At 32.8% G+C, this 15,389-nt stretch overlaps 1 protein-coding gene across 1 annotated transcript; it reads left to right on the forward strand.

Moving 5' to 3' along the window:
* Nucleotides 1-7,262: 7,262 nt before the first annotated feature.
* LOC124363806 (osteocalcin 2-like) lies at nucleotides 7,263-9,201 on the forward strand. Its single transcript, XM_046819070.1, has 2 exons — nucleotides 7,263-7,353; nucleotides 8,877-9,201. Exons 1-2 carry the CDS (start codon nucleotides 7,315-7,317, stop codon nucleotides 9,192-9,194), a joined length of 357 nt encoding a protein of 118 aa, XP_046675026.1. The 5' UTR covers nucleotides 7,263-7,314; the 3' UTR covers nucleotides 9,195-9,201.
* Nucleotides 9,202-15,389: the final 6,188 nt, after the last annotated feature.

Consider the following 15,389-nt stretch of genomic DNA (forward strand, 5'->3'; position numbering starts at 1 on the left):
CTTTATACCTACAGTAAGTACATAATTGTGCAGGGTAGAGTCAGAATGTATATAAGAATTAATCCGTGAGCACTGTCAGAGCAATTACAAATACACGAGCAACATACCAATCGCCGTGTCCAGTGAATATCCAATAGTACTTAATGACGTCATGTATTATACATGGACAGCGATTGCATTATTTGTTCAGTAGTTCATTGTGTATACATTGCTCCTCATGCAGATGTCACAGTTTGTAACTGTAACACTTGCCAATCGACGTGTCCAGTGAATATCCACTAGTACTTAATGACGTCATGTATTATACATGGACAGCGATTGCATTATTTGTTCAGCAGTTCATTGTGTATACATTGCTCCTCATGCAGATGTCACAGTTTGTAACTGTAACACTTGCCAATCGACGTGTCCAGTGAATATCCACTAGTACTTAATGACGTCATGTATTATACATGGACAGCGATTGCATTATTTGTTCAGTAGTTCATTGTGTATACATTGCTCCTCATGCAGATGTCACAGATTGTAACTGTAACACTTGCCAATCGTCGTGTCCAGTGAATATCCACTAGTACTTAATGACGTCATGTATTATACATGGACAGCGATTGCATTATTTGTTCAGCAGTTCATTGTGTATACATTGCTCCTCATGCAGATGTCACAGTTTGTAACTGTAACACTTGCCAATCGCCGTGTCCAGTGAATATCTACTAGTACTTAATAACATCATGTATTATACAAGGACAGTGATTGCATTATTTGTTCAGCAGTTCATTGTGTATACATTGCTCCTCATGCAGATATCACAGAGTGTAACTGTAACACTTGCCAATCGTCGTGTCCAGTGAATATCTACTAGTACTTAATGACGTCATGTATTATACATGGACAACGATTGCATTGTTTATTCAGCAGTTCATTACGTAAACTCTTCATGTAGATGTCACATTTAGCAACTGTAAAACTTGCTAATAGTCGTCAAATTAATATAGGTTCCTCGTTATTACTTTGAAATTACGTAATTTTTTAAAATTTACCTGTTATTTGAATGACTATATTGCTACCGTGGGTGTACCGTGGAAAGAAGTCTTCTCCCCTAGGAGCCCATAGCCGATTCGCATTTTTGTAAAGACACAATCTGGTTTTTCTTGAAATTAACAGACATTCTTTCCTCCCATAGAAATTAATCATAAGTCCTAAACAAGGTGTAACAAAAGGGTTTAAAATTCTAACGTTTTTTTCCAGATCATATTTTTCTTGGCCCATTTTATACTAACCATCAGACACGGCAATAAATGTTATATCAGCTTCAGGTCCATATACAGCCCGAAATTCATGGTTATAAATGGAAATTTGAGTCTTTTTATCTAGTTATCCATGATAAAACTATTAAAATTTTCAAACTATTTATGTGTTTTATGGTCGAAAGCTAATATGTTTTATAAATGTTATGTAATGTTTTATAAATGTGTGAAGCTAATAACTAAGGGCCAGAAAAACCGTATTGTTTCGTGTACGTTAAAGCAATAAAAGTAAACATGAAATGAAACGCCAAGTCACGACATACAGAAAGAAAAAAACCATGATGCAACACCGATTTACCTCCTAATACCAGAATTTACGCTTATCAATAGGTGATCTGAGACTGAACATGGAGTTTTGTATAATATTTACTATTAATTTAATAGAATTAGAGAAATTAAGTCTGTTACAAATCAGTATAAAATTATATGTATATTACAAGACGAATAAAGCATAATTTATAAATGTCTTAGAGTATCAGACATTACTGCTTCAGAGTATCATACTAACGTTTGACAGTAATACTATTCAATTTAATTGATTTTAATGCCACATAATGGTTACTTAAATAATTAATGAATAAATAATGGATTTTCCAGTTATATTAAATACTAGCTGATACCCGCGGATTCGCACGCTCTACGTAAGCTTTGCCCGTGTATGTGCACTTCTGATACGAGTCAATTAGATTTCCAACGCCGATGTAGAGTTTGCCTTGTTGCCACGACCAAGAAAGTGTCTGTATATTTATAGCTATTGTACACGTACCTTTACTTTATTATAAAGTAGTCTAACACTCAAGCTTTAAGTTCAACCAGAAATTTATCTTAAAGAGAAATTCCCCATCATAAACTTAGCGCCTTCAAATAGTATTTGGTTATTTAATATACATAACTGTCAGGTAATTGCATTTAATAATGTGCAGGCGCTTTAAAGACTATTATCTTTTGCAGCATCACTTGGTGGCGAGTTACATCAATGGGCATAGCATATAAACCTTATCCGTGGAAAAATACATATACATACAAATTTTTCATAATGATCGTTCAAATAGTTCACGACTCCATAAAGGACAAACACACAAACATTCATTTATATATATATATATATATATATATATATATATATATATATATATATATATATATATATAGATTAGACAGTTATTGTTTGTAATGAAAACACTACAGCAATAAACCCGTGTCAGTTGTTGGGGCACCCGAATGTCAGACCTGATAATGAGGCGAAGATAATTAGTTTTGAAGATAAAATAGTTTAAAAAAATTAGCCTTGTAGAATACTTGCTTCTTTATAGTATCCACGAATACCGCTACAGGGTAAGAATTATTAAGAAGTTTTATATGTAGTTATAAGGTTGCCCTTGCCTTTAAGCATTAGTTAGGCCTGTCTTAGGTTGGTTGAGTAAATATAATAATGATAATAACTAATGATATTATTATTACTTTCAAACAATTTTACTGCTAAGTGTACTATTCTAAGACTCATTTATTGCACGCATACACGCATTAAATTATATTCTCTCTCATACATATTCATTATATATTCATTTATACATGGCTTCAGTATCGGTACTTACGAAAATTAGAGGTACCAACGGCGTAAAATGAACTCATCGACAGAGTACATGTAAAACACTTCAGACACTAAAAGCTCCTTTAATCGAGCTTTAATTAGGGTTGGATTGTTGATATTTTTATGCTCTCAGGGAGTTTATTAATTAATCTAACATAAGCTTGTGAAGGAAGTTATTCAAATGAGATGCTGCTTTCTGTAAATGTCCCTAACTCTAGTATCATACCTGTGGACATCTCTGCCCCACAATAAATCACATCAGAATCGGCAATACATAGCTACATCCAAGATATAGAGGCAGGGTAAAGTCAGAAAAATATTCTCCCTGAAAGCATCGCGGCACGACTTTCTTGGTTTCAATTTGCACATGATTCTAGTGACTTTCTTCTGAAACCTGAAAATTCTTTTGAATCTGTTCCTGGCACATCCACCCCGAAGGCGTATGCCGTAGGTCATTTGGGGATATAAAAGGCCAAAATAGTCCATCCTTAGAAAGTCAAAAGAACAAATCTGTGACAAATTCCTCACGGGAAAAACGCCTGAAGCAACCCTTGCACATAGATGCCCAACATGATCGTTTCAAGTTAATCCTCTATCGAGGTACATTCTTAAAAAACAAAAAAAACCTACACATTAAGTATTGGATACGTAAACCAGTGTAACATAAATTAATTATCATAGGAAATAAGTTGTAAAATATCTCGAAAAATCCTGTTTCCAATAAATTCAAATAAATAATTTAAAAGTACTCAAATTTGGCATATCTCCGTAATCCTGCTATTCTTTGAAATTTTTTCATTTCGTCTCAGTCGGAAGAAGAATGTAGATTTTGGGACCACAAATTGATATATTTCTTATAGGATTTACGCGTAATTAAAATCATGAAACCCATTCCAGATACAAGGTCATTTTTGGAACGGGTGGTTTAAGTATTCTCAGGGCATGTTTCGTGACGTTACGTAAAATTTTCGATTAGTGCTACCATGAAGACATTTGCTATAGGCTGAGTTTGTATACAAAATATATCTAATAATGAACTTTGCATTATCTGTTCTTCTGAACACCTCATGCATTTAGACTAAGTCAACGCAAAACTTCAGGTTTTATTCGGGTAATGCAAATTACCTTGAAAATCGAGTAGCCAACAGTCATATTGTGTTCCTCAGTCAAATGGTAAACTGAGAAAAGAAGGAAAGTGGTTGTGTAGAATTTTGCACTCCGCCCGCAGATGCGCAGAATGCAGGGCGCTAACATAAATAGTGAGATGTCATCTTCAGTATTCTCGAACACGCTGCTTTTGTCTGTACAGGGTGTTGTGACTGCTGCTACTGCCTCCTCTCTCTCGAGGGAGAGAGTTAACTACTCTTCTTGTTTACAAGTGTTGAACAAGAAATTCCTTTTTGTAACTTATAAATTACACACCTTCGTAGAACAATCTAATCCAGTTTACTTGCAGAAGAAATCCCATTTTGGCTAAAAGTACTTTGTCAACTTTTGGTTATAAAAATTATTTTGATAAGTACGTAAACTATCAGTATCTATATTATAAAAAATTCTTGATTTTCGCAAATAAAATTTAATTTTAAATACATACGAAGTCTGCAAATAAAGTAATAAGACTAAGTTTTTCCTACAAAACTGGCAACATTGCAACTCTGACAATTAGTCATATGTTTATCCAAACTGCTGTTCAACATTAAGTGTTAATCTCATTTGTCTATTATTGTCATGTAAGTTGTAAGCAAACTTCAAGGAAAACAATTATTTGATGTGCGTTCCTAAGATGAGTGAAAACAATTACGAGCAACCTTACGGAAACAAATTGTGTGTTAAACTGTAAACGATTGAAAAATTGGAGAAAGCTTATAGCGAAGTTGTTGACTTTATAAAAAACACGTTATCTTACGAATCTTGGATTTTTGAGTATGATCTAGAATCAAAACGTTAGAGTAAAGAATGGCACATTTCCAATTCACCTTGTCCGAAAAAGGCAAAAATTAGCATATCCAAAACCAAAACCATGTTGATTTCTTTCTTTGATTCCAGAAGCATTGTCCATAAAGATATTTTACCTGCAGAACAAACTGTAAATTAATACTTTTATCGTGAAATACTTGAAAGCCTGCGGAAAGAGCCATGCCCGTGGAAACAGCCATCAAAGACAACTGGATGCTGCATCTTGACAGCGTGCCTGCCACACTGCACTTTGGATTACTGAGTTTTTATTATCAGGAAACACATTCCTATCGATTCTCAAACAGCCTGTTCTCCTGAATTGAGTCCTTGTGACTATTGTCTATACCCTAATCTAAAAACCACCTCAAAGGGCGTCATTTTGAAATTATATAAAACAAAACAAAATGTTACCGACCAGCTGAAGGACATTCCCGTTTCGCATTTGTAGTGGAGCACTGCTACAAGGAGTGGGAAAACCGAATGAAGTGGTAAGTGGCTTTACATGGAAACTATTTTGAAGGAGATTGAGTTCATATATATATATATATATACAGGGTGATTCAAAACTAAACGGCAATCTCTCGGGAGCTTATTCTATAGCTAACAAGTAAAAAAGTTCATATAACTATGCTTCGTTAGCGAGTTACGCCTAGCGAAAGATTTCGCCCGGATTTCTAAACCCTTGGTGAAGTCAGGCCGTATAAAAATGGTAAAGGTAGTTACAAAGATACAAATACGACTTTAAGGGTCTGCCCCATCGGACTTCAAAATTTCCAAAGTTAATAGTCATATTAAAGTATATTCTTTTAGTTAAAAACTGCTGATTGCTATTTAAAACACATAGAAAGTTGCTCAGATAGTTATCCCCAATCTACTAGCCACTACTACTCCGTAGCAGAGACAGTGAAGTAGACATTGCACTAACTTTCTTTCTGTTAAATGTATTAATTATTTATTGTCAATAAAATAAAATCAAGGAAATCAATAAAATTTGAGATGTCCGTTGGAATAAATAAATAGAATTTTGGTCATCTCATCATATCGAATCGACGATTTTGACCAAGAAAATTATGGTACGCGTAGCATATATTTCTGGATTTTTATAAATAAATTCAACTAAATTTTTAGGAACAAGGTTTAAACTGTGGTCCTGCCATACCATTTTCATGCAAAAATGAAGGAATTTCATAATTATATCCCTCAAACTGTTGATAAACAGTTTTTGAGTTTAGTTTAGAACACGAAATTGGAGTGTGTAAACATACCTGACTAAAATGCAGGATTACAGGAGATGTTAAGAACCCATTAAAATTCAGGTAATGATATTCGATCACAAGCATATTGGATACCATAGATTAACAGGGGCAAGGTCAGTAGAGTGAACAGTATTGCATATTTAAGGAATACGCTATGCCGTTTGCAAGGTCTCAGGATGTTTGATAATGTCTCACTTGATAGTCACTTAGAAATCAGCTGTACTAGCGACCATCTTATTTTTAGCAGCATAAGCAAAATGTTGAACCTCTTACAGTTTTATGACCATATTTTTTTGTCGTAGACTTACAGGATATGTCTCATTTTAAAGATATATTATTAATAAGCTTCCAAACACCAAACTTTCTTTAGTTTCTCTATTAAGTTTTAATACCGTAACAGTGTACAAACAATGGAGTACAAAATCTATATTAAAATCTTTTCTGAATAACCAATAAATATATATTTTTATACGTATTGGTAGTCATAATTTAAAATTAGACATCTCCCTCAACTTCATATCTAAAAACAAGGGTGTAAAAGTGATTGAGGTTCAAAATTGTACTTGTGAATTTAACACCAAGGTAGCCGTTCTTAAGCATGTTCCCTGATGCATAAAGAGTCCAGTACTTAGGTACCAATTATAGATAACACGTCGTCGATGTAAACGTTTAGACGTTGTAGCTCATTTCATGACGCTACATGGTACTTACTACTTTATAAGTTAAAATATTACGTATTCAGTTTTTTAAGAATTTATTCATCCTGCAATTTTATCTTTGCTATTTACAATTACTGATAAGACCAATGTAAAATTATACGCTAACGCTCAGCCAACTTCCACGGATTAACTAGCATTTTCATCGTCAATGTCCCTTATATAAAATGAAGTCTGTAGATTAGTTCGTTCTCAACATATCGTGGCAAACAGACATAAACAACTAAAATTGTTTAGTCTTTCGAGTAATAGGCTTTGCTAACGGTCAGAAAATCATTTATTTAAAAAAATGTGAAAATTATATTTCGTATTCAAGAATATAACCCAGTAGTTTTGTCTTGAAATATGAAGTATTAAAGAGAATTTGAGTCAATGGTTTGATTGATGGCGTTTGATTGACGCCTGACACACATCTGTACATTATGATCTTACAGATCAACAAGTTCTGTTCAGTGGTACCAACGTGACGAGCGTGATGTGAGCCCACCATGAGGAACGTGGTGACTTCCCTCCTATTCTTGGCATTGGTGAGGATACACAGAAAATTTTTTTATCAACAAAACCTTTTAAAATAATTTACCTAGTCTTGTATCACAAAATTTTAACCATTAACGACTTTTATGTGTCACATTATTAGTTAACATAAATAAATTCGACATTAATTATGCGTATTACTCAAAATTAGAGTCAATACTCTTCTAAATTACTTAAAACTCTGTACTCCAAAGTCTCAATGAATTCAATGTTAAAAGAGTTATAAATAACAAGCATTTTCAAGGCTTTCAAGAAACAAACCAACATTTTTTATTAAGTAATATAAAATAAGATGTACAAGAAATTTTAGAGCAAAAATAAACTATACTTTATTTCAAACAAAACAAAAAAACTTATGGTGTTGATATTTGAGCATATTTCATGGAACACAAAGCTTGCATTTATTTTGTTATTACTAAGGGAATAAGTGTTATTTTTGTTCAGCACATCGTCAATCGACAAATTTTGTTTACCTGTTCGTTTACCCATTACTAAGTACGAAAGTATGACACAATTGAAATTATATTACTGAATTTATCTGAATATACTGTGTGAGTGATTTTTCTCAAACCCATTCTATAATTATTAATTTAAGTTTATATTCATATATCGGTTTTGAATTAAACTCATTTATCTATAAAAATAAAATAAAATTCTCAATTATGACAGTGGGTCCTAATGTACCTAAGAAACATGAGAGAACGCTTTTATTGCAGTATTTTGATATAAAATGTTATCATTTTCAGATAATGGAGTAGAATTATAGTAACAATTAAAGCATGATGCATTCATTGCACAACTAGTCAGAGTTATTCATAATTTACTTAAACTTTATAAATTATTAAATTTTAATTTGAATACATCTAAGAAATGTTTCATATAAAAAAAATGGGGAAACTATTATAACTTTATATAAGACACTATTTAGTATTATATTCTAAGAAATACACATGTTTGATTAGTGCCTTAGCAGGAAAGAATTTTTCAAGTAGGATTAATACAAATTGAAGTAAGCAATTTTTATGTTAATATTTTTATATTTGTGAAATCAATACGTATTACTGGGTTTAACGTTTACGATTGACAATATCTAATTGAAAATTATTAAAACTTTTCGGACATTTGCCAACGTTTAATGACTTTTTTAGTATTTAAGTATGGTAAATGTCATACAGCTATTATTATCCTTTGATACAATATTATACTAGAATATTCTAGATATTATTTGTTTCAAAAATTAACTGTATTAAATTGTTTCCAGTAGTTTGTAAGGAATAATATGTCAACAAAATCAAAAGTAAATTAATAGCAATATTGTATAGGCATAGATTCAGAAAAGCTTAGATATAGGCTTTGGTATATTTATTGAAATTAAAAGGATTTACCAAATAACGCTCAAATAATTAATTCGTAATCATATACAGGTGTTAAAAATGTAATACTGTAATTTATTTACTAATAAATTAAACGTAAAAATGAATGTATTTACATATAAATAATACAGTAGAAATTGCAGGTGACGAGTTCCTGTAAGTGTAAGGATGACCAAGGACCTTTCTCAGTATACTGCAAGATATGGGAGGGTCTGTATCAGTCTCTGTATCAGTATTGTCAGGGACTGTCTCGGTATTTGAGTCCCTGGGCAGAAGACACTACCAGTAGCGGTAGCACCAGCAGCAGCAGCAGCAGTAGCAGTAGCAGTAGCAGCGAGGGGGATACTACTGCAGAGGCTGTGGACATGACCAGGCCCACTCCTTCTACTATCCCTATCAAAATGGTACAGTTGGCTAGCAGCCAGAATGACGTCACCAGCAGTGAATTAAACTCTGAGTGAATCAATATTTTTGTTATTTTTATTAAATTCATGCAAACTTTATTAATACAAATATTCTATATATTCATACATTTCTTAATTTCAACGCAAAATGAATTTAATTGCAAACTGTGGATAGTGTGTTTTATAATTGTATTTATAAGACATACATTTTTGTAGTAAAATGTATTATTGTATTCACTATTAAATTATAAGGCGTCATATTTATGAATTATTGCATTCTTAGAAGTTATGGTGATTTAGAAGCTACATTTTTCTAAGAGTTCTACCATGGTTACTGGGAGGCCAGTTAAAGTGTAGGAATAGATGGAAGCTCAGTGAAGTAACTAAATTTAAACATAACTATGTTTTCTTTCACACTTTCCTTTGAGCTCTCTAACTCTAGTCCGTGTTATTCACATCAAATCAACATTACTTTAATACACGATACTGATTAGGTTTCAAGCAGCCATCGTTATGGGTTTGAACTATGTCAGAATCTATTTTTTAAAAGGAAATTCTTCTTTGGTTTTCGTATTTTTGTCCATTTGCAAAACATATGTTCATTTCTGTTCTTATTTTAACAAATTTAGAATTTTTATAATATATGTTACTCAGAAGACAGCATTAAATACAGAACAGTATTATATTTAGAACAGAATAGTATTATATTTAGGAGAAATAATAAACTTTTTACTAATAAACTTGTGGAATCCATAAATTATTATTGAACTTAGGAAAGAAACTAAAAACGCATAAAAAGCACAAACATCAACCAACATCACATACTATTACAGTGAAGGTACGTATCTTTAAAGTAAAGTCAATATACGTAAAGACAAGAAGGGTGAAGTTTACACAAAAGCCTTTTGTAACACGTTGTAAGAATTAAGACTCTAAAACGGACTAGTTTTTTCAGCTAATGTCGTCTAGCAGTATCGTCGTCTTTCAAAAAACAGTGAACAATTTAAACTCTAACGCCAATGAAAAGGTTTTAATGGAAGCAGTTCATACGGTTCTTTCAAAGTCCCATTGTACAATTGCTTCACTGAGCCAACGCCGTGTTAAGGGGGATGGAGGGGAGTATGGGGAGGGGAGGGAGGAACACGTAAGTGTTTCATTAATTAGAGGCGGAAGAGCCCGATCACAACTGGGAGGTGCTGCATTGCGACACAGGTAGGCTGAATTTGTCCTGGATGTTTTACTCCCTCGACTGGTGAATCTTTTACTCCCGCGACTTCTGGGAGAGCATTCTTAGGGAAAACTGCAGACAAGTTGTGGTCCCGTTACAGCAATGTGTAATCAAGATAAGACTGATTGTTATTTGAAAAGGAAGACTAAATGGATGAATTGATTTATTTCCCAAATATATGTACAATATTGGAGTTTATACCAATAAACTTTATGAGTGAAACTTATTATGATTACATACAGTTGTTTAAAATGAAATAAATAAAAAAGCACCATAAAGGCAAACATTATCCTCAGGAAATGAGCCTGCATGGGCTATGAGCCTGTGTTCAGACTCGAGTTGTTCATGCTTAAATTAATAACAGACAGAATATATATTCAGAATGTAATAAAAAAGTCAAAAAATGTAAAACTTTAATTTGTAGGTGTTTAGAATGATACATTATTAATTTAAAAGAGGTTTAAGATAGGACATATAAGAAAAAAGGACTAGAAAGATCTCCGCAGATTAAAATGAACTGTCATAGTGATAACGAATGAATTGGAATGAAGGATGGCAGATCAAGGTCAGACTGTCCGCCCGTAGTTCGTAAACAACACTGCCTCCGTATGCTCAGTAGACAATGATAACAACTAATGGCAACATTTCTTTAAAAAATAATTCTTCAAAATAGCTAAAATTTTGAAACTGTTTACTGATATTTCTAAAAATCACGTAAGCTAGATAGTATGAATTGGTGTTTGAAAAAGACTTGGTTAATTGCAGAGTTAGAATTTCTGTAGATCTAGAATAACGTGTGTTATGGGTGTGTTAAGTTCTTTCAAAAAGATCTTCAGAACACCAATCAAGTTTTTAAACATGTGAATTAAAAATTACTGCATTGGTTTCCGTAAAGTGATGTCTGAATATAAATTTACTCTGTGTCACCTTTGTCAGGTAATGCAATTTAAGATTTAAAGTATAAAATTATTATGATAGGTAGGACTTCCATAAAAACACAAATTTTTCTTTAGATTGGTAACATTACAAATTTTATAATTTTAAATGTTATGGATGAAAGTAGTAATGCAATTTATTAATTTCAACTTGCTGGCTTATAGAAATTCGTAAATTAAAATTGGGATGAATCCAAAAGATAAGCGGACAAAACGTTGAAGTTAATACTTAGCTGCTTTATTTAAGTGCAAATCTGTCTCTCCACAATAGATGTATTTGAACCATTACATGAATCCACCCTATGTAGAAATGATGCTTTATATAATCTTTCATATCCATCGACCCTATCGACCAGTTTGTTCTGAAGATATCGCGTGGAAAAACATACAGAAAGGACAATTTTCTGAACCTTGAGTGATAGCACTCACTGCTTCTAAGCCAATCATTAATTCATTATAAGTATATTTAAAAATTTTGAATTGTATACCTTACGAACTACAGACAGTAAACTTGGGAAGTTTTGGTTTGTTACCAGAGGTTGAACGAAATACATGACTGCAGTAACGTTTTGTGTGATACATTAAATATAATAATTGAAATAAAAAATATAAAAGCAAAGAAAAATAGTTTTTAATAGGGAGAAAAACAAGCATACTAGGCCGAATTCAATCCCTTAATAAGTTTTAATGCTTCAATATTTTAAGTGAGTAAGGAGTGGTCATAAGAAAAAAGGTGGGTTTATGGTGTCAAATGAATATTATTGCAAATACTCCAAAATCATCTCATTAAATTCCAACTCCAAATGAAAACTTGTCATGGATAACAAGTTTAGCAGTCTAGAATACTAAATTATAAAAACATTATTTATTTTTAATGTTTGGAAATTCATATTCAGATATGTACCTTTACATTCTTTTAACATAATTTCCTCTTTATCTCGAAGTTATCCCGCGTTTCAGCTGCAAGCAGCTCATAATATCACATCGAGATCCTCAATTAACTCAATTCTATTGATGTGACCCTCTATAACATTCAGGTGTATTCAAAGGCCACGAGAGCAAAGAGATGAAATTCCTCTGCATGAATCACAAAGGTTCACCAACTCGTGGAGAGATTTGTATCAAGGGGAGTTATTTTAAGTGGGGAGTAAAGTTATGAGCTGGGGAGGCCAGCCTACTCGCCCAGCGCCGCGTGAGCCAAACGCTAAATGCCGCGTTTATCCTAGCATTTACACTCCTGCCGGAAAAATGGGGATACAGCATCAAGTTGTGGTCTTGTAACCCTCTACTAGAGTCGGTATTTCACATAGATGTAAGTCATGAAATGCCATGTTTTTGAAGTTAGTGCATTTTTAGGTTAAATGAAAAGTAGGTTATTTTGCTTATAACATATTAATGTTTCATTTATTAAAAATTCTTATTTACCAATTGGTACTACTTAGTTTTATAATAGTTAAAGGGAAATCCAAGTGAAGTATTGGATTTTTGGTAACATAGTTATTGTATGCTATAAATTTGAATTTGAAAAAAAACTACTTTTTGAATTTCTTTTTTTGCGTCTGCCCAATTTTAGAAACCCCATGGATTATCTAGTAAATTTATATGTAGTATGCGAATCGAAGTTTGTTCTTTATTGTTCAAAAATAAAGTATGGGAAAGCTCACTTTTATAAATAATAATTTTCATCCTTACATATTACATTTGTATGCTAACCGCTTCAGATTTTGAACGAATGAAAGAGGGGAATGCAAAGGCAGAACACATATAAAGATTACTCTATCTATTTATAGTGTAACACAAAAGTAGCCATGTGATTGGCCATCAGTAAAACATAAATTCGTACTTAGTTCTTAAGGTAGTAAAAATATTATGACGTTTATTGGTGGTATATATACCTGATTCAACAAGTTTAAACAAAAGTAGAAAGTTCAGCTATATCTCAGAATAAAATTCAGGACCCCTCCAAATAAGAAGATGTTAGAGTGTAATGTGAACCGCTCTGTACAGACTTCAGGTAATATTGCCTCCATAGTAGCTTGGTAACAATTCTAGTCCATTGTTTGAACATAGAAACAATGCCAGCACTGTAATAGCACGTTTTAGATTAACTATAGTGATTATATTTAACTTGTGAACTGCTGAAACAAAATTGAAACATCCGGCTATAATGCATCTGTATAGAAACTCTAAAAGTCAGAGCTCCTACAAACGAGAAGTTATTAGAGTGTAATGTGAACCACTCTGTACAGAATTCAGGTAATATTACCTCCATAGTAGCTTGGTAACAATTCTAGTCCATTTTTTGAACATAGAAACAATGCCAGCACTGTAATGGCACGTTTTAGGTTAACTATAGTGATTATATTTAACTTGTGAACTGCTGAAACAAAATTGAAACATCCGGCTATAATGTATCTGTATAGAAACTCTAAAAGTCAGAGCTCCTACAAACGAGAAGTTATTAGAGTGTAATGTGAACCACTCTGTACAGACTGCAGGTAATATTGCCTCCATAGTAGCTTGGTAACAATTCTAGTCCCTTGTTTGAACATAGAAACTATGCCAGCACTGTAATAGCACGTTTTAGATTAACTATAGTGATGGTATTTGTGAACTGCTGAAACAAAATTGAAACATCCGGCTCTAATGTATCTGTACAGAAACTCTAAAAGTCAGACCTTCAACAAACTAGAAGTTATTAGTGTGTAATGTGAACCGCTCTGTGCATACTGCATGTAATATTGCCTCCATCGTAGCATAGTACCATTTCTAGTCCATTGTTTGTACATATTAACGTTTCATTTATTAAACATTCTTATTTACCAATTTTTACTACTTAGTTTTATAATAGTTAAAGGGAAATCCAAGTGAAGTATTGGATTTTTGGTAACATAGTTATTGTGTGCTATAAATTTGAATTTGAAAAAAAACTACTTTTGGAGTTTCTTTTTTTGCGTCTGCCCAGTTTTAGAAACCCCATGGATTATCTAGTATATTTATATGTAGTATGCGAATCGAAGTTTGTTCTTTATTGTTCAAAAATAACGTATGGGAAAGCTCACTTTTATAAATAATAATTTTCATCCTTACATATTACATTTGTATGCTAACCGCTTCAGATTTTGAACGAATGAAAGAGGGCAAAGGCAGAACACATATAAAGATTACTCTATCTATTTATAGTGTAACACAAAAGTAGCCATGTGATTGGCCATCAGTAAAACATAAATTCGTACTTAGTTCTTAAGGTAGTAAAAATATTATGACGTTTATTGGTAGTATATATATACCTGATTCAACAAGTTTAAACAAAAGTAGAAAGTTCAGCTATATCTCAGAATAAAATTCAGGACCCCTCCAAATAAGAAGATGTTAGAGTGTAATGTGAACCGCTCTGTACAGACTTCAGGTAATATTGCCTCCATAGTAGCTTGGTAACAATTCTAGTCCATTGTTTGAACATAGAAACAATGCCAGCACTGTAATAGCACGTTTTAGATAAACTATAGTGATTATATTTAACTTGTGAACTGCTGAAACAAAATTGAAACATCGGGCTATAATGCATCTGTATAGAAACTCTAAAAGTCAGAGCTCCAACAAACGAGAAGTTATTAGAGTGTAATGTGAACCGCTCTGTGCAGACTGCAGGTAATATTGCCTCCATAGTAGCTTGGTAACAATTCTAGTCCATTGTTTGAACATAGAAACAATGCCAGCACTGTAATAGCACGTTTTAGATTAACTATAGTGATGGTATTTAACTTGTGAACTGCTGAAACAAAATTGAAACATCCGGCTATAATGTATCTGTATAGAAACTCTAAAAGTCAGAGCTCCAACAAACGAGAAGTTATTAGAGTGTAATGTGAACCGCTCTGTACAGACTGCAGGTAATATTGCCTCCATAGTAGCTTGGTAACAATTCTAGTCCATTGTTTGAACATAGAAACAATGCCAGCACTGTAATAGCACGTTTTAGATTAACTATAGTGATGGTATTTGTGAACTGCTGAAACAAAATTGAAACATCCGGCTCTAATGTATCTGTACAGAAACTCTAAAAGTCAGACCTTCAACAAACTAGAA

Source organism: Homalodisca vitripennis, chromosome 5 (genome assembly GCF_021130785.1).
Source record: "Homalodisca vitripennis isolate AUS2020 chromosome 5, UT_GWSS_2.1, whole genome shotgun sequence".
In the NCBI taxonomy this organism is placed as follows: Eukaryota; Metazoa; Arthropoda; class Insecta; order Hemiptera; family Cicadellidae; genus Homalodisca; species Homalodisca vitripennis.

Excerpts from the sequence above, each read along its gene's own strand:
- LOC124363806 (XM_046819070.1), top strand. The coding sequence starts at position 7,315 with ATGAGGAACGTGGTGACTTCCCTCCTATTCTTGGCATTG. Across the intron at positions 7,354-8,876 it reads CCCTCCTATTCTTGGCATTG|GTGACGAGTTCCTGTAAGTG; the intron begins GTGAGGATACAC and ends TAGAAATTGCAG.